The sequence below is a fragment of the Herpailurus yagouaroundi genome, unplaced genomic scaffold (assembly GCF_014898765.1).
Source record: "Herpailurus yagouaroundi ecotype Mexico unplaced genomic scaffold, PumYag 163, whole genome shotgun sequence".
Taxonomy (NCBI): Eukaryota; Metazoa; Chordata; class Mammalia; order Carnivora; family Felidae; genus Herpailurus; species Herpailurus yagouaroundi.
Genome location: NW_024412404.1, coordinates 25,139,193 through 25,164,322, shown reverse-complemented (window position 1 = coordinate 25,164,322; position 25,130 = coordinate 25,139,193). Strand labels below are relative to the sequence as shown.

The 25,130-nt window shown below is 54.9% G+C and overlaps 1 protein-coding gene across 5 annotated transcripts in view; it reads left to right on the top strand.

The window, feature by feature from the left end:
- Positions 1-55: 55 nt before the first annotated feature.
- GRID1 (glutamate ionotropic receptor delta type subunit 1) overlaps positions 56-25,130 on the top strand; it is a 695,423-nt gene continuing 670,348 nt past the window's right edge. For all 5 annotated transcript variants that reach the window (XM_040485619.1, XM_040485616.1, XM_040485615.1 and 2 more), the window contains exons 1-2: positions 56-265; positions 2,416-2,571. In XM_040485619.1, coding sequence (XP_040341553.1) covers positions 187-265; positions 2,416-2,571 — 235 coding nt within the window. In that variant the 5' untranslated portion in view covers positions 56-186. The remainder of the gene's footprint in view (positions 266-2,415; positions 2,572-25,130) is intronic.

Sequence of the window (25,130 nt, the reverse complement as noted above, 5' to 3'; positions counted from 1 at the left end):
GGGCTGGGCTGGGCTGGGCTGGGGCGGGCGCAGGGCGCAGGGGCGGGCGCGCGGGAGAAGACGCACGGGCGGGCTCGGCTCTCCCGGGGAGCGGCCCGGGACTGCACCCGGACCGGCGCCTCCCCGCTCCGCGCTGCCCTCGGCCTCGCCCCGGGCCCGGGCGGATGAGCCGCGCGCCCGGGGGACATGGAAGCGCTGACGCTGTGGCTTCTCCCCTGGATATGCCAGTGCGTGTCGGTGCGGGCCGACTCCATCATCCACATCGGTGAGCGCGGCGGGCAGCTGGGGCCGAGGCTGGGCGGGGGCCCCAGCGGCGTGGGGGGGTGCGCGGCGTCCAAACTTGGCGGTTCCCCGGGCCGAGGGGCTCGGCGGGCGGTGCTCCCCCGAAGGGCCGCGCCGCGCCGCCCCGCGGAGGAGCTGTGCATGGGCCGCGCCGCGCTCCCGCGGGCTCTTCGCCGCTCCCCGGGGCTCCAATCCCTGCGGCCTCTGCCGACACTTAGGGCCGCGGCTGCGGGGAGCCCGGGGCTGGACGCGCGTCCGGACCCGCGCCCATGGCTGGGCCGTCGGCGGGCTCCGAGCAGCGGGGGGCAGGGGGCGGGCACGGCCCCGGGTCTCGCCAAGTTGGCAGGGCAGGATCAAAGAGGCCCCGACCGGAACCGTGTGTGAATGTGGGTGGGTGGGTGTTGTCAGCGTGTATCGCTGTGTGTGCGCCTGGCACCGTGTTGGTGTCACTGCGAGAGGGCGTTGGGATGTGTGGGTCCATCTGAGCCAGCGTTGGTGCGTGCACGACTGTCAGCCTGTTAGAGTGGACACAGTGTCTGCCTGTTTCCCCGGTGTGTGTCTGTGTATCTCGCAGTATATGTGTGGGTGTTTGTGTTTCTGGTTGTGGCGACTGCAGCCCAATCCTGGACAGTTCCAGAGTTTCCCGTGGTCCAAGTCTTGGGGGCCGGCAGACGGTCCAGGTGGTGGTAGCCGGGGGAAGAAGCGTGGGCGGCGGGGGGTGGGGAGGAGTGTGTGTGTGCGCGCTGAGCGGGAAGAGATGGATGGAGGGATAGAACCAGGAGAGATGAGCTAGATGAGAAGAGGAGGGGGCGCGCGGAAGGGGAGTGTGTGGGAGTTGGTGGCGACAGGGGAGGAATCCCAGGAAGTTGGGCCAGGTTGGGGGGCTGAGAGCGGTTGCTTTGGGGGAGCCCCTCTGCAGTCGCCTTTCCGGAAGTTGGGAAAGACCAGCGAGCACAGAGAAACTGGGGGTTGGGAGGTGTGAGAAGGCAGGGATGATGGGACGGGCAGGGCGTGGGGTGGGGGGTGGGGAGGAGTGGTGAGGGAGTAGGCCTCGGCTGGGTGAGCTGCAACGCCCCCCGCAGGGGCCCGGCGCCAAACCTGCTTCCCGCCCGGGGGGAGGGGGGCCTCGGGTCTCGCGGTCAGCATTGCGGCTCTGGGTGTAACGTGGAACCCGGGCCTCGTCCTCCCGCCCAGTCCCCAGCTCCCGGGATCATCGGGCCCAGTCCTGGGACCGTGGGGACCCTCGGGGCCTGGCGAGGCTGGGGAGACTCCAGAGTTGCCCAGGCTGCAGGGCCAAGCTCTGGCGAATCGGACCGATCTCCGCTGGAAGCGCAGAGTCCGCCAAGGCGGTGCTAAGCGCGCAAAGGGCCAGCCCGAGGCTGCCCTGGAGATGTTCGCGGTTCTAGAAGGCCCTTTCAAGAGCAGTACCTTATGAGGGCCTCAGCTCTACTGGGTCTGAAGGGAAGGGGTCTAGGGTACAGTCCCCTCTCCTTCCACATACACGCAGGAATAAGCAAGGAGGGGTGGAGCCCAGGGAGCCAGGCTGGGTAGCCTTAAGTGGAACCAGGATGGGACTGACCTGCTGATCATCCAGGCCCCTGCGTAAAGAAGCCCCCAGGTGCAGCAAACTCAATGTTGACCTGCTTACTCAGCTTCACTCAAAGGGGGATCTTAGGGCAGAAGGAAGTCATCATTCCATTTTGGGATTGGGGTCTGGGACGTTGCCCTGCAGGGGAAATTCCTGGCTCCTGCGATGGGATTCAAGGGGCCATATCAAGGCATTTAGGTGCTGCCTGAGGCCACTCCAGCTTGCCTCAGTCCGTGGGGCATGGTTGGGACATGAGGTGGCTTGGTTGTGAGACACATGTGTGACCTGGTGGCAGCATATGCAATGTGTAACTCGTGTCAACTGTGTGCACATGTACTCAGTGTGTGGGGGACGTCTTCCCGTGCTGGTTGACGAGGAGAGCCTTAAACTGTCCTGTCTAGCTGAAACCCCAGTCCGAGAAACTCCCCACCAGGCAACCAGCCGACCTGCCAGCATCATGACCCGTAGGCCAAGGCTAGGGTGGGGGTGGGGTGGGGAGGGAGAGCTCCTCTCTAGGCCGGGTCTTGACCCCTCCTCTCCTCTAGGTGCCATCTTCGAGGAGAACGCGGCCAAGGACGACAGGGTGTTCCAGCTGGCCGTATCAGACCTCAGCCTCAACGATGACATCCTGCAGAGCGAGAAGATCACCTACTCCATCAAGGTCATCGAGGCCAACAACCCGTTCCAGGCCGTTCAGGAAGGTGAGTGGCTACGGCGCCTAGGGCTAACTAAACAGGGCCGCGGCCTGCCAGGCGGCGCAGCAGCGGAGACCCGCGGGGTTGGGACGGGCTTGGCCACCCAAAGCCCCCTGTGCACCTGGGCAGACGCGCGGTGTCAAGCACGTTGCGCGCGCCCTCGCCAGCCCACCAAACGGTGGCGCGAGAAGTGCTCTGCGCCGGCGAGCTGGAGCCGGGAGCTTGTGAGCACAGCGAGCTGGGCTCTTTGCCGGGCGTGTTGCGGGATTGTGCGGTTCTTTTACAGCTGGGTGCGCGCGTGTGTGCGCCCAGCGCTGGCGGCGCAGGCGTATGTAGCTCAGGGCCGTCTTTGTTTCTTGAGTGTTTGTGGGTGGGCGTGTCTGCGTGCCGGGTACCTGTGTCGGTGCACCGCCCCTGACCTCCATGGGCAGGGGTCTTCCGCGTCTGGAAGCAAGGAGCTCCTGGCGCCGGAGCCCGCCGACTCCCCTCTACGCAGCACAATCTGTTACGTACGGCATGTTGTGCCCTGCGCCCACTGAGTGCCTCGGCCGGCGTGTCTGTGCCGTGCTTCTCCTCCGGGTTTGGAGGAGCCGGTTTCTCTCTCGCTGTCCCTGCCGCGGGCGGAGGCGCCGTCGCCTGGGCCGGAAGTGGGCGCTGTTTGACCAGAAACGAAGCAGAGTTGGGCCGGCCGGATTGCGGGGAGGGAATCCTAGCCCTTGCCTGTGCGGCCGGCCGCCCTGGCCTGCAGCCAGCTGCTTCGGTTTGGACCCGCCAGCAGGGGGTTAACGGGTGCGTGGCGGGGGCGTTCTCAATGGCGGCACCCTCTGTTTCCCCCTCCTCTCTCTTTCCTTTCCTTCTCACCTGGCTCAGGGCTGGGCTCTGGAGCCCCGTTCCTCCTCCATGTCACTAGCCACCTTCCTGATCAGGGCCTAGGGCTCCTTCCACCTCTGGCATCTGCCTAGCCTTTTTCTATGCTCTGGCTTGCTCTCCATATCCATGGGTTGACTCTGAGGCCCTTGCCCTGGAGTGTGAGGATAGGGGACCCAGCTGGTGGCACAGGATGCAGGGATTCCTCCCAGGAGGGACTGACAGGACAGCTGGTATAGGTAAGAGGTGGGCTGGTTGAGTGTTCCAGGCCAGCTCCTGCACTCCCCCAGCCCATCCCTCCAGTGGCTGGGCCCAGAGCCCTTCTGCTGCCTTGAGTTATATGTTGGCTGCTGGGCTCCTGGATACCTGCACAGGTAGGGTGATTCAGTGAAGCCTCTGATCTGTGTCCAGAAGGTCAGAGCTGGTGCTGGAGAGAACTTTGTGCTAGAAGGAGGTCTTTGGGAGTCTCCTATTCTTGGGTGCAGCAGAGAAGGGGAAGGCTCAACTGTGAGTCCTGAAGGCCCAAGGATGCCTTAAAGTGGGTGTATAGGCCTGGAGTTTTGAGTGTGTTTTTGGAGTGGTGGCGAGTGGGGTGAAGCTGGCATTGCCTATCGTGGGGACTGCTGCTTCCAGCCTTGGCAGACGTCTATTGTCTGATGTGCACTGAGGTACAGAAGGGGGAATCCCCATCCTTTGGTGTCTGTGTGGCCTACCACAGCCCCTGCCCTCACATGGCCCACCCCTGGACTTCCTTTCTGTGTGATCTCCTTACACCTCCTTGCAAGTGTCTGGTGTGAGCTCCAGCCAGGGAGGGTGGGGCCTCCTTAGCCAGGAATGACCCTAACTGGGGTGGGGATCTGGGGTGACACGGACTTATCCAGTCACATGCCATGATTTTTACAGTGCTTCTTGCTCCCTTGACACTGTTTCTACACATTTGTCTCTGTGGACAGTCATTCTCTGTGCTTGGGAGCTGAGGACACAGGTGGACATATGCATTTCTTGCACCCAGGGGCTCACAGTGTGGTGGTGATCCTGCCTGTGTTCCACATGCTGCTTTGGCTGTTCCACATTCTCTGTTGACATATTTTGCTTCTTTTGACTTCCCCTCTGCTGTTTGGAGTATTCCATGTTCATTCATTTTGCTCCTGAATGATGCCCATCCCCCCTCCCTCCAACAGCAGGTCTCCAGGGAATGAAGATGATGCTCTTGCCCAGGGTTACAGTCTTAGGCAGGTGACACACATAGGTGAACCGGGCAGCTGGACCCTGCAGGGCCTGTAGCGTGCGGTCTGGAGAGGTCATCTCTGTTAAAAGGAGCAGCTGTTATACAGTCGTAGCCGATTTTGCCATTTGGGAACGAAAATCCTAGTATAGTAGATGTGCCGATTTTTTTTTGTAAGGGGAGCCGTAAATCCGGACTTTAATTATAAAATTTGATTTCTAACTGTTGTCAACGAATCAAACCATTTAAACAATAAGCCAAACAAAACATACCTGTGGGCCATTCAACCTTCAAGCCCCAGGGCACCTTTGTCCTGGAGATCCAGGGTCTTGCTTTTCTGGATCTCAGTTTCTGTATTTTTATGATTGGGAGAATGTCTCAGGCTCCAGGGATACAGGCTGACAGTCTCAGAGGGTGTGAGGGGGAGCGTGTGTACCTGTCCAGAAGGAGGGAGTTGGATCCTCGTGACTGAGGGATGTCTGATGACATCCGGGTAGAAGCATACTGACCGGGTGCTACTGGGATGCCTGCTGCCCAGAGAGTGTGTGCTGGTTAAAGCTGGTATGTGCTTTCAACTGATGAGCTGTGTGGGCAGAAATCCACATTGTTATCCCATGACCTTGCACAGACCTTGGATGTTGACAAGGGATAGGAAGAGCCAGCCCCTCAAGGGCCTCAGGGAGTGCAGAGCAGTGCTCAGAGGCTCCTTGTCCCTAGCCTGGGGCTCAGCTGGGCAGGCACTCAACTCTCTGCATGTCCTTCCTTCTGTGCTCTGGGCTGCTGTCCATCCTGTGGTGTGGTCCTGCTTGGTGGATATCTTCTCTCTTTCCTGGGCCTGGATGATCATTGCAGCAGGCCGTGGGTGGTAGACATAATTTGGGTGGGAAAGGAAAGGACTTCTTGGTGGAGAGTGGCCATGGACCGAGGGCAGAGGCACACCGGGATTCAGTTTCCATCATGGGCTGGACAAGATCCCAGTGGACCCCCAGTACATTTGGGATTGAGGTTATCCTGTCCCCACTTTGCCTTCGAGGCAGCACCATGCAAGGATAAGAGCTTGGTTGCTACAGCCCAAGAAACCGGGTTCAAATTTGTCTTACCTCATGTGCAAGATGGAGATGTCCTAGCCTTGCTCCGAGCTTCTGTTCCCATATCCGTTAAAAGGAACCAACCATAGTACCTGGCTCATGGGATTATCATGCAGATGAAATGAGACAAGACATGTATAAATTGTCTGCAGAAGGCCTGTGGTAGGCGTTCAGTAAATATGAATTCCCTCTCTGTCCCCTGACCCAGCTGTGAATCCATCTCACTTTCTCTTGAGGCTGTTGATATTTTCAGCCACATCGTTTCTCAAGCTGGTGAATTCCTTGAGAGCACACTCTCACTGACCTTTCCATTTTCAGCATTTTGCTAAACTTTTTCCCCCCTGATTATAAAAGAAACGCATCGCTACAGTGAGCATGAATCAATTAAAAAATGTAGAAAAGGAAAAGGCCATGCATGTTCATTACATAAAACACGAAAGGGACAGGAAAGCCTCACGAGGCAGAACAGAATCGAACAGAATCCTGTTCCTTCCAGTCTTTTTTCATTCACTGTATTTTGTTAAGTGCTGAGAGCTCCCATTCTGTTCTGTTCAGCTGGATACCCTGTTTTTTTTTTCTTCTTCCATGTAACATCTTATTGGCTCTTTCTGAAATTGCTACAACATACATGTAAACACTGCTTAGCGGCTGCATATATTTTTCAATATTCAAGACAATCAATTTTTAAAAAAATGAAGTCGTTTATATGCTAAGGTATGCTTAAGTATCACTGAAGAGAACAAGAAACTCTGCTTTGATTTGTTGGTACTAAGATTTATACCTACGATTTCTTCAGGCTGGTTTTGTACAAGCTCCTGACAAACTACCTTTCAAGACACCTGGTCAGTTGATGTAAAAGAATGGGTCGCATTTAATAAAATATGCGTTTGATGAGGATTTAAAGTTAGCAAATGGTAACACCGAAATGACATTTAAATCTTTATAATGTTGTGCCTGAGATTCAGTTGGCAAAGCCCATCTTCATAGTAAGTGAAAATTTGTCTTCTGGATACTAGAAGAAACACTAATTTGTCAAGTAAAAAAATTTCATATTGTTTTAAAGTGCTTGCTCAAAGAGAATATCATCTAAATGAGTAAATGCATAAAAGAACTGGCTGAGCAGGAGTCTTCTCTGTTCACAGTATTATCTTTTACTGTAAGTAAAAGATTTGAGTTATTGGTTATACTGTGGACATATCTATCATACAGTGGAAAGATAACAATTTAGGGAAGAGGAAGGAAAGAGGAATGTGTATGGGAGGCAATATTCCTTTTAGTTCCAATAAGCACAAAAGTGTTTTAGGAAGACAAGGTAAAAATTACCCAAGTATAGCTGGGTGTTCATAATAAAACAATGAGACAATGAAATAAAGTGAAAGTAAAACAGTGAGCATGTTGGTGCCTATCTGATGGCCTTGGTCATTCATTTTATATTGGTCTCTCCTAGATGGTCACCCTGCCTCCCGTGTGCCATGCTGGGATGTAGACATTCTACTAGAAGGTCTCCTGCCCTGAGCTTTGATGCCTCTGGCATCTTCCATGGCTTCCTTTCAGAAGGATAAGGCCAGTGAGGGCAAATCCATCTAGACCCTCTGGCCGACCCACTTGTCTCTGGGAGGGGCTTTATGGGTCCCTGCCCAGGAGATACCAGCAGGGACTTTCTGAGTGTGATGTTGGTGATATCATAAAGATGTGTGTAGGCCTGCGACTGTCATTCCCATTCCCAGCCACTTGGCCGGAGTAATTTTCCCCAGGTGCTGAAACAAATTTTGCCATAAATTTAGTTGGTCAAAAGCAGGAATTATCATCTACGATTCTGTAGGTCAGAAGCCTGATACAAGTCTCACTGGACTGAAGTCCAGATGCTGATTCCCTTTGGAGGCTCTAGGAGAGTATCTGTCTCTTTGCCTTTACAGCTTCAAAAGGCTGCCTGTCTTCCTCAGCTCCTGGACCCCCTCCACCATCTTCTGCCAGCAATGGTAGGTGGGGTCCTTCTCACAGAGTGACTCTGATCTCGCCTCTGTCCTCCTATCTCCTGTTGGCCTCTGACTCTTCTGCCTTCCCCTCCCTAGGACCCTGTGATTTCACTGGGCTCACCAGGATAATCCAGGACAACCTCCCTGTCTTATAGTTGACTGATTAATTAACCCTCCGCAACCTTAATTCTCTGACATGAAGCCTCACGTGGTCACAGTTGTGGGGATTAGGGTGTGGGGGTCTTTGCGGGCCATCGCCCTGCTGCCATGTTGGCACACCTGTCAGTGCCCATCATAGCCAGTGCACGTTGTCCCCTCTTTCCTTTCTTCTGCACGGTTGACTGCTCTCCTGCTTGCTGGGGGGCATCTTCTGGTCTTAGCCAGACCTGCTAGAGGCACATGGGACCTATGGTCGTGTTTCCATGTCTACCAAGCTTGCTCTGGAGGTGGCAGTAAGCCTGCAGGCCTCTATAGACTCACCTGTGCTCTCCAGTGATGCACTGACTTCCTTCCTTGGGCCTGGAATCTGCTTGTGCCTAAGGAAGGTCCCAGGAGAATCTTCTTTTTGAAGAGCCAGACTGTAAGGCCCATCTACCACACAGGCCCATACCTCCTTTTCTCTCTGGGCAGGTGCTTCAAACCCTCCTTCCTCCCCCATGTGATCCACCATGCCCACCTAGAGCCCAAGGTGGGGGGCCTTAACTGAGTCCGTCTTACTTGGCTGCTGCTTGGAACTCTTCCTGGTCCCATAGGGCCTGCTGCCAGCAAGACTTTTGGGCTGGAAGATGGTTGTGGCCGTGGCTTCAGGCAGTGATGGCTCCACGCTGGAGGGGGCCTGGGGACAGGGAACCATCTAGTCCCCTCTCTGGATTGCTCACCAGCTTGTGGTTGTGTAAAGGAGTGGTCCCCATCCCTCCCTCAGCTGAGTAACCGGGCTCCAGAATTCTCCTTCATTCTAGGGTCACTCCTGTGTGTGCAAACAGGCAGGCACACACATGCACACACTTTCACTTTATGGACACCTGCCTCACTCACATCCTCATAGTTTGGGTTCTAGAGGCTTCCTTTTAGTATCCCTGTTGTCATATCCTTATCCCCAGTTTGGGAGTTTGGACCTAACTGGCAATTTGTGAATAGATGGTTATTAGTGGCAGGCATGTAGGCCAGGGGTATGTGGGTCTAGTGAGACACTTGTCCTAAGGCTGCCTCTGAGCTGCTGCTAGTCCCTTTCTTGGTGACAGGGGGACTTTAACAACTGTCCTATCTGGAGCAGCTTGATGGGGCCATTTCTCCAGATTTCTTGTGGAGGACAACTAAGACTGGCCCTTAGCACCTGGAGCTGTATCTTATAAGGGCAGATAGATGCCTTCCAAATTCTTGTAGTTACCAGGTCAAAAATCCCCTAGCTTTGTCCCCTCTAGCAGCCATATTCCCTCTGTACTTTGCCTTTTCATTACCAGAAAATGCTAAAAACTTGAAACATTTAGTCTGTATTGCCTATTCCTGAACCATTTATAACCCAGTGCGATCCTTGGATATGAATTTTTTCAGACTTGGCTACTGAGGTCCCTGCCCCCTGGTTTTGTTCTATGGTTCCCTTGTATCAGCTAGGAAGACTTAAGTTAAGCTGTAGCAACAAACAATCTCAACATTTCAGTGGCTTTACATAACAAAAATTTATCTCCTTCTCATTCTACATGTCCGGCATTGTTCAGCGTGGAGTTTGGCTCATGATGGTCACTCAGCTTGAATATTGCCAGTTGCTGTGCCACATGGAAAGAGAGCTCTGGGGGTCTCAGCCCAAAGTGGGGGGGGGGGGAGGGGGAAGGACATGTGTCACTTCTGGTTATAGCTTATTGGCCAAAACTACTCACATGGTTCCAGCTAGTCATAAGGCATCCAAGAAGCACAGTCCTACTGTGGGCCTGGAAGGAGGGACAACTGGAAATATTTGGTGAATGACACGAATACTTATTCATGGGGCGCCTGGCTGGCTCAGTTAGTTAAGCATCCAACTCTTGATTTCGGCTCAGGTCATGATCTCTGGGTTCATGAGTTCGAGCCCTGCATCAGGCTCTGTGCAGCACAGAGCCTGCTTAGGATTTTCTGTCTCTCCCTCTCTAACCCCTTCCCTGCTCACGTGCTCTCTCTCTTAAAATAAATAAACTTTAAAAAACAAACAAACAGGGGCACTTGGGTGTCTCAGTTGGTTAAGTGTCTGACTTCGGCTCAGGTCATGATCTCGTGGGTCATCAGGCTCTGTACTGACAGCTCAGAACCTGGGTCTTGCTTCAGATTCTGTCTCCCTCTCTCTGCCCCTCCCTTGCTCGCACTCTGTCTTGCTCTCAAAAAAATTTTTTTTTAAATTTTTTAACTAAAAAAATTTTTAACAAACACAAAAAACCAAATACTTATTCATATCAAAACAGTCCTTCCATTTCCTTGGTGACTTATTAAAACAACAGAGAAACAACCCAAAACAGGCTTAGGTATTGGATCCCATCTGGGCCAAATCCATCGCTCCCATCACTTCCCCTTTGTCCACTCATTTACACGTCCCTCTGCTCCGGAAAACTCTGGGCTTTGGTGTTGGGGGAAGTCAGGAAGCCTGGGTTCTCAGCCCCCACTGGACTTTCAAAAGAGAGACAATCTTGGGGCACCTGGGTGACTCAGTCAGTTGAGCATCCGACTTTGGCTCAGGTCATGATCTCACAGTTCGTGAGGTTGAGCCCCATGTCGGACTCTGTGCTGAATTTGGAGCCTAGAGCCTGCTTTGGATTCTGTGTCTCCCTCTCTCTCTGCCCCTTCTCTGCTCATGCTCTGTTTCTCTCAAAAATAAATAAAATTTAAAGAGAGAGAGAGAGAGAGAGAGAGAGAGAGAGAGAGAGAGAGAATCTTGTGTCTACCAGCCTTGTCCTCTGTGAACTAGGGACCAGACAGGCACAGCTTCAGAAGGCTTGGGTTAGCTGCTTCCTAAGTGTTGAGGTGAAGATGGGGGTTAAGGCCTGGCCATCACTGAACCCAGCATCCGTGAGTCCCCGCAGCCAGACTTCAGCTGCCTGTGGCCTTGGCAGGGTTTCCTGTGGTCCTGTTCCTTTCACAGAATTCCCCTGCCCCAGGCCATCTTCACCCCTGCCTTCCCCACACAGCAGCAGCTGGCTCTCACTATAGCTTTGGGCTAGGGCAGAGACTCATCACTGCCATGGGCTGGCCAGTGACAGCTTCTCTCTCTGGGGTCTAGCCTTTCTGACAGGCATGGGTCCCAGGAAGGCATCTGGGTCTGTGTCCAATATCTCATCAGTTGGGTTCTCTAAAGACCTTCCTTCCAACCAATAAACAGCCAGTTTTGTGGCCAATGGCCATGGGGTGGGAAGAGAAAGACCCATGATTGTCCCTTCTGGGCCTAGAGCACAGGCAGGGTAGCTGTGCAGTGATTAGATGGCTTCTGTTTATTTGTTTCTGGGTCCAGGCTGTGGGTGAGGTAGGCTCCCAAGGGGTGAAGCCAGGGACTGCCAGTTGGGGCCCCAGAGTGGTCCTCAGCCCAGGCTGCACCGCCCCCCCTCCAGCCAGATCTGGCATATGTGGCCTTGGCCAGTCCCGTCTACCCTGTTTGCTTCCCTCACATCAGTCCTTCGCTGGTCCCAGGCAGGGGCAGCCGGACGTTGCCTCTCCACCTCTGTTCTTCGGCCCGGCCCTCCTACTCCTCCACACGGGAGGATGTGGTGCCCAGAAGCCAAGGTGGGGGCAGAAGGAGCCCTGTGCTCTCACTCATAGACTGGGGTTCTCGTCCCTGCTCTGCTGTTTGACTCTGGGCAGGTTACCTCAGTGTCCTCAACTGGAAGATGGGAGTGACAACAGAGAGGACAGATAGCTCAGAGGGTCAGTTGAGGAAATTTAATAAAATGCCTGGCTAAAGGCCAAGCAAAGAGGTAGAAGAGGTAGAAGAGTGGTCCCAAGGGGTTCTTGGCCCCCTTCCCCTTTGTGACCTGGGCTGGGCAGGCTCCCCCAGCCTCTGTAGCATTTAGGGCAGCTTAGAGTTGAGTCTGGCCTTTCTGGGTGTCCCAGAAGGGCAGGGAAGCAGGTTGCTGTTGATGACATGGCTCATATGGAAGCTACCTGGAGCCATCTGTGTGGGCCAGAGCTCAGGGACCCTGGAGACTGTCATTGCACACGGTTGCAATCTTGCTGCAGCCTTGCTGTTCTGAGTGCACGGAACAGCCAGAATCCAGCTTGCCTGGCCCAGCCTACTTGCTCTGTATGGGTAGAAAGGGCTCAGGCAGGTCTGGAATCAAATCCCAGCTCTGTGAGTGATTAGCTGTATGGTCTTGAAAGGTCACTTGCCCTCTTTGAGCCTCAGTTTCAACATCTGTGAAGTGGGGCTACCTTGGTGTCGTGTTGATAGATCTAGACAGGTGAGGTATGCCTGGCAGGAAGGAGGCTTTCGGCAAGCGGTCGTCCTCGGAATGCCCAGCAGAGGATTGCTCAGCCTAGTGCTGGGGTTAAGTGTGTGGGTGGTGGCACATAGGACACTCTGTAGGCATTTGTTTTCCCTGTGTCCTGGCCACCATTTGTCCTGTCCTCCTGGGCCCCTGATAAGGGTACATGATACTCCTTGGTCTCTGGGCCTGCCTGGGTGCCACCAACTGCCTGGTTAGGGTAGAGACATGGGCCCTGCTGGGTGGACATCATCCTCACCCCACTGTGGCCGGTGCTCCTGGCTTAGCCTATGCATCTGCTCGCCCCGCATGGCCTGAGCCCCTGTGGACCTGACCTTGGCCTGGCTTTGCAGGCTGTCTGCTTCCCATGAGCTCCTCCTGCTCAGTCTTGAGGTCTTGCCTTGGCTCTGTCCCTGGACTGGGGCTGGGGGCTGTCTTCTGTCCTTTTGTTTGGGTACCCAGAGGCACAGTGAAAGAGAGAGAGGGGTCACTTTCTAGGCCCTGGTCTGAACTCCCTGCGTTTGTCTGTCTGGTGTCCATTTTAGAGGGCTGGGGCCAGGAGCTGAGGTGATCCTGACTTAGCTCAGAGCTAGGTCCTGCTGCCTTCCATTCCTGTCACGGCTGCGGACATCAAATGTTACTTCTCCTCAGTCCTGGTTGGCTCCCAGGGCACCTGCTCTCACTCGCCTCTCCCTGGGGCTCTGTGGTCCAAACAACTCCCTGGGCTGCCCCTGAGGCCTGTATGTAGGCTGCCAGCCTGAGGGTACGTCTCTCCCTGTCACTGAGCCCCCAGCTGGAGCCTCAGCTCAGGGCTGGCTCAGGGCTTCTCCTGTGTATCTGATAAAGGCTCTCGAGGGCTGACACAGGAAACTGCATGGCTCAACGGTGCTGAACTGAGGCTGCACAGGACACCTATGGCCAGTGTTCTTCCAGGGACAGGCAAGTACGGTGGCCACACCCCTGGGCAGTGCTGAGGAGGTCCTTGGGCATCCCATGGAATCGAGGCAGAGCACCTCTGCCCTGTGTGTGCATGTGTGTGTACAAGTGTGTGTGTATGGGGGTGTATGTGAGTGTATACATGTGTGTGCACGTGTATGTGCATGTGCAGAAGTATGTGTGCTTGTGAGTATGTGTGCACGAGTGTGTGTGTGTGTGTGTGTGTGTGTGTCTGTGTGTGTGTGTGTGTCTGTGTGTTGTAGATACCCATGCTGTCTGGGCAAGTTCTGCAGAAAGAGCCAGCAGTTCCAGCCGCTGCTTGGAGCCTCTCTAGTACTATCCCTCTTTGCCCTCCTCAGGTCTCAGTTCAGATGTGGCATCCCTGGGGAGCTCCCCCATGCCCAGAGGAGGCTGGCCCTGCCCCATGCCCCCATCCTCCTGTGTTTGGTGATGTCTCCTGGAGGCTGTGGGCTGTGGGAAGGGAGGGACTTGCTCTCTTTTGTGCCCTATTATGTCCTCAGCTCTGAGGGACGTTCATGAGGAACGATCAATAAATATCATTTCCCTGTTCCTCCTGGGGCAGGCACATCCTTGGACCCAGATATGTGCTCCTGCCCCTGGGCCCCTTGGAGATCACTCCAATGGATGGTCATTGTGGTTGTGGAACTTGACTTGACTAAGCTCAGGAAGAGGCTGAGGGCCACAGCCTGGGCCCTTCCCTATTGTTGGCATCCATGGTGGCACTTTGGCATCATGTCAGTGGGGTGAGGGTGGGAGCCAGCCTGCCTGCACACCCCAGGGAGTGGCCCTCTGGGGGTCCCAGCCACATGGGTCAGCAGCCAGCACAGGGTTCTGGTATCCAGAGCTGGAGGAGGGCCTGCAAGCCAAGGCCAGTGAAGGTTTGGAAGTGCTGTGGACTGCCTGGGTCCCCCCCCAAGTTCATATGTTGAAGCCTCAACTCCCAACGTGATGGTATTTGGAAGTGGGGTTTGGGGGAGGTGATTAGGTTGAGATGGGGCCTTGAGGGTAGGGCCCTTCATGGTGGGGTCAGGCATAAGAAGAGAACAGAGAACTTGCTGTCTCTTTACAACGAGAGACGTAGCTGCTCTCCCTGCCACACTGGCCTCTGAGGAAGCAGGAGCTGGAGCCCTCCCAGTGTTCGGGAGCTGGAGGGGCTTTGAAGCTCTGTTGTTAATGATCAGAACCTCATCAGGAGACGCCCGCCTGAGCGCAGCTCAGGGGGTCTGACTGTGTCAGGCTGCTTAGCTCCTGTCAAGAAAATTAACTTCATTAAAAGGAGGACGGCAGGTTTGTGATGAGTATCAGCACCCATTGATCAGTCCTGGTGAGTGCTCCAGGGCAGCTTCTAGATGGTGGGGTGCAGCTAGATGGGGGCCACATGCCTGCTGTGCCCTGCCCTCACCTCCGGGACACTGTGTTTGTGCACAGACATCCAGGCACCTGCCGCCAGCGGGGAGGCTCCTGCCCCGCCTTGCCCCTCAGAGCTCACCAGGGCCTCTTCCTGACGCTCGTGTCTGGCCAGGCTCCCCCGCTCCTGACCTGCAGGATGATGTCTGTGCTCAGCATTTGGGTCCTTGGGGTCCAGCCTTGTCCCTGCTGCATGCCCTGGTGCTCTTGCTGTGCCAGCAGAGAGGGCCTGGTTCTCCCCTGACTCTGTCCACCCACTTGCCCCTGTGCCCCAGTCTCCCCATCACTTTGCAGTCTTAGCTGGGGAGGTTCTTCAGGAGGCCTCCCCTGGCTGCTCTTCTCCGTTAGCTGGGGCTTCCTGTTTGCTGCCACACCGTCCTGTGTGTCCCCCATCATGTCCTAGTCACTGCCTGTGAGGTCTGTGAGTGCAGGCACCATGAGCTCCGCATCTCAGGACTCCTGGGCACATGCAGTACTGGGGCAACTGTTTGTTGAATGGCTATCTGACTGTCCCTCTGGCACTTACACGTGTGGGCCTGCAAATGCACACAGGAGTGTATACCTAGTGTCCCGTTGAACTCACAGACACACGCCTGCACACTGGCTGAGACCCCAGTGGTGGGTGGGTCCAGGGATCATCTCCCCAGAGAACCCTCCCTGGGGGAGCATGTCAGGTTGCCTGCTGAGAGTATGTTCTGAGGACCCCGCTGGGACTGTGGCAAGGTGGCTGACCCACAGTGCCCTAGAGGCTGTGGAGAGTTTCTGCCTCTCATGGCCTGGGAGGAAGTTGTTGCCCCCATGCATTTGTGGGAATTCTAAGCTGGACCATCTGAAAAACCACATCCTAACCTCACATCAGGGAAACCTGCTGAGGGTCTGAAATCACTGTCTCTATTAGCTGTATTAATCATGTGGGAGTTAGAAACCCTTAGGTACTGGCCTAAGCAAAACAGGGCTATTTATCAGGCCGTGTAATGGCAAAGGCCAGAGGTTGTGTAACTTCAGACATGGCTGGATCCAGGGGCTCAAGTGGTATCCCCAGGACTCTGCTTCCATCTCCACATCCTTGTGGAGCTTCCTTCCCAGGCAGCCCCATCCACTCAGTGCCCCTGCCTGCTGCAGGCTGATGTCTAATCAGCCCAGCCCCATGGTCCCTGCCCATGGGAAGAGGGGGGGTGTTTAAAAGGAGTCTCGGGGCGCCTGGGTGGCACAGTCGGTTAAGCGTCCGACTTCGGCCAGGTCACGATCTCGCGGTCCATGAGTTCGAGCCCCGCGTCAGGCTCTGGGCTGATGGCTCAGAGCCTGGAGCCTGTTTCTGATTCTGTGTCTCCCTCTCTCTCTGCCCCTCCCCCATTCATGCTCTGTCTCTCTCTGTCCCAAAAATAAATAAAACGTTGAAAAAAAAAAAAATTAAAAGGAGTCTCATAAGGGTCCCAGGACTGCCACTCATCGGTCTGGCATGGGGACGGGCTCCTCCCGGAATCAGTCCTGTGCCAGAGGAGCGGGATGCCCTGATGGGTCAGGCTTGTGCTGCCTCCGCCCCCCCCCCCCCGCTAAGACTGAAAGGGGTAGAGCATATGTGGTCGTGTCACTGGGAGAGGAGAGAGGATGCTGGGCCCACAGTAGCATGCCCTCACATTTTCTCTTTGCTGCCCTGAGCAGCTTTCTGCCCATGGGCCGCTGGGATTGGGATTGGACTGAAAGCCCTGGAGCCATACCCAGTGGATGCCAAGAGATCCCAGAGCATGCTGACTAGAAACCTCTCTTTGGGGCAGGGTTGAGAGAGGGAGGAGCCACGGTTTGAGCTCTGGGTGGGTGGGGAAGGAGAGGAGGCTGGCGGCTGAGCCCTTCTGGAAGGTTTCCTTGGGGGAGGGGCACTTGTGCTGGCCTGAGGGCCAGGGGGCTTTGAGAGAGGCAGGTGACACTTGTTTCAGGGTGGGTTTAGGACAGTGAGGGAAGAGTCGGGACTAGACTGGTGGGGCCAGCGCTGGGAAGTTGGAAGATAGGAGGGGACCTGAGACCTGAGTCCCTTTCTCCCCAGTGTCCTAAGGGTCTCTGTGGGTGTGGTGTGACCCAGGCCTCCCTTAGCACCCCCGAGTCCTGATAGGAGGCAGGGCCTTATTCTCAGGAGGTGTCACTCACTGCTCCCTGGGCTCTGGCAGCTCCTGGGTGACCTCGGTCCTCTCCCTTCCTCTGAGCTTGATGTGAACACCCTGTCTGCAGGAGAGAGCAGGGCACTGGGTCGTGGCCTTACACACTCGGCCCCCAGTTTTTATGTAGCCACAGACCTCTCCCTTGGACCCCGCTCAGCCTTGCCTACCCAGTAGGTCTTTTCTATCCCCATACCGATTGTGGGCTGGAGTCTTTCCTCCCTTTTCCAAGTGGCCCATTTGTGGCTGCTCCCGAGAACTCCCTCCAAAGGAGGGAAGGAGCCCTGGGCTGGTAGCCAGAGACCTGGCCTTGCCCCTTGTCCTGGACTGGTTCTGTTCATCCTTCTGCATAGTGGGGACATTGCCCCCGGAGGCTGGGCCACCAAGACAAACTAGGAGTTGCTGGCCCTATCGTCAAGGGCTCCCGCAGCCTCCTGGGCCATGTCTGCCCTGCTCTGAATGACTAATTGAATAGAAACCCTCCACACACCGTGAGGCAGAGCTCCGGCCCTGCCTAATCTCGTTAAGAGGTCCCCTGACAGTCTCATTAGGCGGCTGGCTGCGTGGAGAGGTTTATCTCTGCCACAGGGTGGTCAGGTCCCTGGAGGCTGGACCTGGGATCAGGCCCCCACCCCACTGCCCTCCAAATACGGGCCCAGGCAGACGTGAGGCCGTGCAGCTCAGCCGGCCACTGCCAGTCTGTACTTAATCGGTTTCGGTTTGCTGGACTTAATTACTTTCAAATTATTAACTTCAGCTGGAGAAAGCAGGTGGTGGGGGTCGAGGAAGAAATATGAACATCCTTATGAGGTGTGAGGTGGGCCAGGACTGAGAGGATGGTCTCCAGCCCCACCAAGACTATTCTCTGGGAGAGCCCTGGCAGGCTGTGTCCAGCAGTGAGGGCCAGGCCCTCCAGACTGACCATCCTGCACGCTGCGGCCACAGAGCTGGGAGCGGCAGGGATAGTCGAGTGGACTTGGAACGTGATCTGTGCTACAAGAGAATGAAGCCAGCCCAAGGAGACAATGATGTGGTGCCTAACCTAGCCGGGGCTTGGGAACAATCATGGGAAGCTTTCTGGAAGAAGTGACTCCCGAGTCAAGTCCTAAGTGAGGAATGGGGGGGTGGGGTGGGGTTGGTCAGGCAAAGAAAGGGAGGTAGGCATTCCAGGTGGTGGAAGAGCTTGAGCAAAGGCTCAGAGGTGTGAAATGGCCCGAACAGTTTGCTGGCCAGGGTGACTGGGCTTAAGTGGAGGAGGAGGGTACTGACAGCGTAGTAAGGTCTACGGGGGTCTTAGAGCTTCTGCTCTGTGGTCCTGGCAGAAGTGGCCCAGGCTTTGGGGATTGAGCCCCTAGGGCAGGCGAGGGGTGTAGGCTGTAGGCTTTAGGGCCCAGAGATGTATACCTAGATCTAGGCCTTGAGTCATGAGAGGAGAGACCCATGACGATGGGGGACACAAGGGGACAGTCAGTTCCCTCCACTCTACTCCCTCCCTTGTAGACCTCCATGCTCTGCTCCCAGGGGCTGAGGATAAAGCTTGTCCTTGAAGATCCCAGATATAGAGTGAGTCATTATTGGAGATTTCAGGACTTCTGCATAGTGTGGCCCTCCCTATATGTCTGGCTCCTGTTTCTCATGCCCACAACTGCCTGGTCATCCATGGATGGGTCAGGTGGAGGGGAGAGGAGGGGCAGGTTGCTAGGCTCTTCTGGGAATGCCACCTGGCCCCACCTAGGCTGGGGGAGCAGGGCCCAGAGCCCCAAATTCCTGCTGGCAGGTGAGGTAACCCCAGGCTTTTTTGTTCCTGTCAACCCAAGCTGGGCCTTTCTTGGAGTCACCTGATGACATCTACTGCTAATGACGAGAGTACCTGCCTTTCACAGATGTCAAAGCTGAGGCCCCCCGCCCAAGCCCAAAGCAGAGTCTGAGACAAAGGCAGATGTGTAGCAGTATACTTTGGAATGTGTTCTAAAGGGGTAGGAAGTATGAACTAGGGAAGGAGAGAAAGCTAGTCGGAGCTAGTCCCAGCAGTGGGGCCCATCCCCATCAGGACCTCAGGACCATGCAGACCAGCTCTTGGATTGCCCCCCTAGCAAAGGGACAGGAGAGTATTTATCCACCAGCCAACTCCCCAGTGGTCAGGGTGATCCAAGGGCATTCCCTCCCTGGCTGTTCCAGGTTTGCACAGCAGCTTGGCTGGGTGAGCCCCTGTGTGCAGCTCACGTGGTGCCAGCAGAGGCAGGGAGCCCTGTTGCAGGGGAGGTGAGGCGCTGCTGCATTATACCTGCTTGCAGCCAGTCACCACGGCAACAGTCCAAAGGTGGACTAAGGGGATGTGACCTGGGCCATAAAAGTTGACTGATACTCAGATTCTGCCAGACTTCCTAGAATGACTTGATGGTGAAATTTCAGGCATCAGGGCAGGGACTTTCCTGAAATCATATCCTGCAAGTGTGCTTTGGCCCCCAAAGGGACTGGCATAGGAGGATTTGGTGCCTGGATCTATCCCCAGTGTCATCTGTCTGATGACATCACTAGAGTTGGACAGCCTAGCAACTGAGTCTTGTTTGTGCCTGTTCCTCCACCAGCCTCTGGCCTAGTGTGGGGGCACATGAAGCCCCCTGGCCATTTCTGATGGACTGAGATGGGGAGGGGAGAAGCGTAATGGGAAGTTCCTGAATGGCCTTTGGCCCTGGCCAGTAACCTGGTTGGGTTTGAATTCTTCCTGTGCTTCTTGTTGGCTTGTGATCCACGGCACTTTCTGTTTCCTAGCGTCTATTTCCTCTTATGTAAAGTGGAGATACTGACATTTAGCTTGAAGAATGGTTATGAAATCCGAAGGAGTGGTATATAAAGAGGACATGCACACAGTCGGTGCCCATTCATTTCTTGCTTACATGTCTACCAAGGGCTAACCCTGTGCCCGCCACTGTGCTAGGGCTGTGTAAGCACAGCAGACCCAGTCCCCACCCACAGGGATCTCAGACAAGTACCTGTGCCCAGGGCTCACCCCTGAGATTCTGATTTTACAAGCCCAGGTAGGGCTCAGGCACCAATATTCTCTAGGAGCTTCCTGGCTGATGCTTATATGCAGACAGGACCAGCCAATCAACACTGCCCTTGGTGATGGAGAGGTGGGATGCTGAGGGCTGGGCATCGCCCTCAGCCAGGAAAGCTGGACTCTTTCCTGGCTCATGGTAGGTGAGCTCATGGGGGTGCTTCTCACTGCCAGTTTCCTTCATCACAAACCCCTCTTCCCTTGGTTTTCCCTCCCCCAGACACTGGGCTCTGGAGTTCAGTGTAGGGAGGACAGTGACAGCCAGACATCACTAATGCTGAGACTGAGGTCTTCAGAAAGGACCCATCCTCACACTGGCTGCGTGGAGACCATCTCCTTTCCTGACTCAGGCGTCTCACCTGCCAGATACTACATACACCCCACAGAGCTCTGAGCTGAAGATAGCTTATGTTCTCTGTAAGGAATATTTCTCTGCAAGGAGTATTTCACCTCATCTTATCAGTAACGTGAAGCAGTAAAGCAGTGGTCTGTGCATGTTCTAATTCATAATTTTACAGTAATTTAAAAAAAACCTCAAGATATTGGTTTTCTTTCCATTTAGTGAGATGGTGGCAGGCAGTAAAGCCCACTGTGTTTTTATAATCGGATTTAAATTGTTTTTAATTATACAGCCCATATTCTCCCAGTAACATACCATCTCTGTGAGTTAATGGGCTTTGAAATCTCCCTTTGTTCCATACACTGTAGATACAGGTTTTTGTTAAGAGATTTATTTTATATATGGAAATTGAGAGAATTAGTGATGAGGTAGTTCCAGAGGAGTGTTGGGAGGTTCTATCACCTTAGGAGAAGGCAAATAAATGTCTGCAGAAAACTCAGCCCAAACCGTGGATAGAATTCGGAGAGTCTCCCCATCCCTGGAATAAGGTTTTGAGAGCACAAGTGATGCTCTGACCGCAGGAGAGACAACATTCACATAAATTTCTCTGTTGATCCTTCAGTGAAGGTATTAGAAAAGAAATATACAGTAATTCACACATTCATGTCCTGAGTGCCTACTGTGGGCCTGGGTCTGAACTTGAGGATATGCAACAAGGAAAGCCATGATCTTTATCCTTGAACATCTGGCACTTTCCAGAGAAACAAACACTTGTGTGTATGCCTCTCAAGTGAGACGTCTCCAATGGTCAGTGATTCCTTGGGTTGGACTGCCCGACAGGACTCGCAGCACACAGGGCTACCCAGGGCTCGCTCTCTGCGGATGGTACAGACTGACGAGGGCTTACCAAGGTCTGACCCAGGCTGGAGTCCCTAGGGCTTCCTGGAGGGTGGGCTGGGCCAGGCCACATCTCCTGTTCTGCAGACCCAGAATGTCCCTTAGCCCTGCCCTCCCTACTCTGTCTTGGGGGCCTGGCCCTGTCTCAGGACCTCTGTGGGTATTTACCAGGGCCCAGCCTTGGTTCAGGCCACCTTGTAACTGGGTGGGGCTGCCCCAGTCAGGCTAATCAGGTTGGAAGAAAAGGCTCCAGGTCCTCTTGGCCATTGGCTGGGGACCCAATGAGATGTTGTGTGTGGGCATGTGTGTGCATTGTGGGGAGCGGGGTTCAACCTCCTTGGTTATCCTGCCTAGGGCTGAGGCATTGGTGGGGTCAGTGTCTGGGATCAGCTAGAAGTGCTGTGTGGCCTTTGTGTGTTGCTGCCCTCTCTGTTCCAGATGCTGGCTGTGGCAACTTGCTCAGTGGTGCCTCTCCTGAAATCTCAGGGAGGGGGGGTGTGCCTTTCACCATGAGGGCAGTGAGAATCCCTCCTTCTTCAGACCTTGCTTCTTGTCCCACCTCTTGGAATACAAGGGCACTGTGTTTGGGGTCCCATTGGTTAATGGTCTTTTAGCAGTGGTGTGGGGAAAAGGCCAGAATCTCCCCCAAGGGTTTAGGAGTGAGCAGAGGTGGGCAAGACTTGGGAGGCCCATCTGCCCCTCACCCACATCAACCCCTCCATTGGAAAAGCCCAGAGCAACTCCTTTTTATAAGCCCCTTCCCCCCAGCATAGAACTTCAAGCTCAGAAGCCCCTCCTGACCCATGCTAGAACTTCTAGAATTGGCACCCTTAACTGGATCCCTTTGCTAGACTCAGAAACCCCAGAATAGCAAGCTAAAAATCACCATGGCAAAACCCCAGGGTCCAAACCTCTATATCAGCTCCTCAGAGTAAGAGATGTAGATGCAGAACCGTCTAGCCTGGAGATGCAGTTTGGAAGCCATGCAGCCCAGATGCTCCAAGCTAAGGCTACAGAGTCCCACGACCGTGCTCTTGAAGCCAGCCCCAGCCCAGAGCCCCAGCACAGCCCTCCACTCTTCCGGGCGGGCAGGCCTGGGGAAGAGGGGCCCCTGATCACTGCATACACAGATGTAAATGCAGAGCCTACAGCCAGAGACCACGTGTTGTGAAACATAACTGAGGTTTCACGATACATGGTCTCTCCCATGGGGTTTCACGACACACACGTGGTCTGCCATTTACAGCTGGCGACAAGTGGAGTAGCTCTGGAAAGTATAAGAAAGGGGATGCTCAGGCCGAAGTGGGGCTGGGGGCTCTGCAGGGAAGGACTGTCCACTCTCACTGGCTGCAGAAATGCCACCTTCCAGCTCTTTCAGGTGAAGTATTACCCTGAGCAGGCCTTTCTGGAAATGTGCTGAGGGGAGTGCAGTGTGAGTGCCCAGAGCCTCTGGCTGCAGAGGGGGTGTGGCTGACATGGGGCATTAGCCCCATCTTCTCTGCTGTCCTTCTGGCTAGTTTTGTGGGGCATGGAGGCCCTGGGGACCTCCCAGCATGCCCTCAGGATCTCTGTGTCAGCAGTAGGATTTTCTCTCTGTTCCTAGAGCACTGTGCTCCCTTTATTCTTGTGTTTTAGGGCTTACCTTGAAACATGGACCTGGGTGGGCTCTGGGAGGCAGAGAGCTCTGGCCTTTTCCTTCCTCCATGGGCACCCTCCATGCATTCCTCAGGCCACTTCCTCCGGGGGGCCTCTCTGGCCCCCAGTCTTCACCCCAGCCGCTCTGCTCTTTCTCCCCTGCAGGCTTTTGGCTGCCCTGGGAGCCCCAAGGAGCAGGGAGTTCTTGTCCACTCTTTGTCTTCCTCTCTCACTCTCTCCTTTTTTTTTCAAAATCAAAATGATACATGCAGGTAGTTTAAAGAGTTGACAATTTCCACAAAGTTTAGAAAAACAGCAGCTCCCTTCCCTGCATTGTCCCCGCCAGTGGCAGCACCTGTCTGTGAGTGGATGTTAGGTGTTTACCTGCGTAGATCCCAGGAACGGGCTTGGCTGGCACCTGTGACTTTCTGGCACGGGCTTCTTGCTTCAGGGGAGGGATTCAATTCTCGGGCTCCGCCTCCCCCTGTACCCTCACTTCCCATCTCCTCCCAGCTGTGTCGCACCTTCTGGGATGCCGCCTTAGGCCTGTGCCATCGCAGCTCAGCCCCGGCCCAGCGGGGGAAGCCTTTGCCTTTCTTGTATACATTTCGTTTCCCCTGGAGTGAATGACTGACTTTGTGGCCGTCTGGGGCTTCGCTTTCCATGCATTTCTTGCTAATTCATTCCCACGCTCTCAGCTGGTGGGTCATCTGAATTCCCTCTTGCTCCGCTCATTTGCCTCAGGTGTGGTTTCCATGCCACCTCTTGACCCATGACCCCTGGAGCCTTCTGACTGCTGCGGTGGGGGGGGGGGGGCACTCTCCCTTAAAATATCTGTGGGGCTCATTCTCCTCTCTCCCCAGTCTATGCTCAGAATGTCCCCACCTTTGAGAGTTCTTTCCTGACACCCTCTTTAGATTTTCACTCTGTACCTGTCCCACTCCCTGGCACTTCCCACGTTGCCCTGTTTTTCTCTGTAGTGTGTCACGAGTGTCCTTGTAACAGGCCATTCATCTAGATGATTGACCTTCTTTTTGTTGGTTCACCCCCATCACCAGTGGAAGCTGTGGGAGGGCAGGGATTGCTGTCTTTGGGTCCCCGTCTCTGGACAGCACCTGGCACACAGCAGGTGCCCAGTCAGGACTGAATACCTCTGAGCTGGCTGCCAGACCCTGGTGCAGAATGCTGTCCTGTGATCTCTCAGAGCGGCCTCTCTCCCCACCTGCTGGCTCCTTGGCACCTCCTTCCTCATGTTACTTCCCTCTTTTTTTTTTTTTTTTAAATTTTTCCCTATGTTTATTTATTTTTGAGAGAGAGGGAGAGACACACAGAGACAGTGCAAGTCGGGGAGGGGCAGAGAGAGAGGGAGTCACAGAATCCAAGGCAGGCTCCAGGCTCTGAGCTGTCAGCACTGAGCCCTATTTGGGGCTCGAACTCACAAGCCATGAGATCATGACCTGATCTGAAGTGGCTGCTCAACCGACTGAGCCACTCTGGCGCCCCAGGTTACTTCCCTCTTAAGGTCGCCTGGGGTCGGCTGCTGACTCCCAGCCTTCCTCCTCTCCTCTCTCCCTCTTTTGTTTTCTTGGGCTCTTTAGTGGTCGGCCTAATCACTGCTCTTCAGGGTGCTCAGTGTGACCATCCCTGAGGGCTCCAGGACCTTCTCCTCAGCAGGAGAACTTCCCCGCCCCCCTCCGTACAGCCCCTGGCTCAGCCTCAGAGTGCAGTGGGAACTACCTCACCTCTGGGAGCAGCAGGTTCATTCATGTGGCTACAGTTAGCACTGGGTAATCACTGAGTCCATCCCAAGGGCAGCGTGTGCCTACCCCAGTTCTCACTCAGCCCAGCTTGGCCCACCCCATCCTCCTGCATGGGGCTCTGAGGTGCTCTGGCCTGGCCCTTGCCAGCCTTGGAGGCTTCTCCTGTCTCATCCTTTGCCTTCTTTCCTGCCTTCCCTTGTAGCTCCTCCCAGGGGGCTTTTCTCTGGAGGGCAGGACCCCTGGGAGGCTGCTGGGAGATGCCCAGGTGCAGTCTTGCTGGGTGTGGGGGGGGAGGGGGGCACCTTCACTTCTGTAGGTGTTTACTGGTGTCTGGTCTGGCCAGGCACTGTATTGGGTGTTGGGATGGGCAGTGGACATGGCAGGTGCATGGATGGAGCTCATTATCTAATGGAAAGAGTGGGTGAGAGATAGCACTTTGAAGGCGGGCCAGCTAGGTCTGAACCCCAGCTCTTCCAGCTTTTGACTTTGAGTAACTTATTTAAGCTCCCTGAGCTTCACTTTCCTCATCTATAAAATGGGGATAAACATAGCACCTGGCACTTGGGGTATTTGTGCTCCCTGAAGGTGGCCCCATCCCCATCCCAACACATATTAGGGCAGCTAGCACATGCCAGGCACCTGCTGTGTGCTGGGTGCTGTGAGGAATGCAGAGGTGACTGACCTGGCCTTACAGTTTTAGGAACTCGTGACAGAGGGAAGGAGTGTGTGTGTGTGTGTGTGTGTGTGTGTGTGTGTGTTTGGGGGGGGG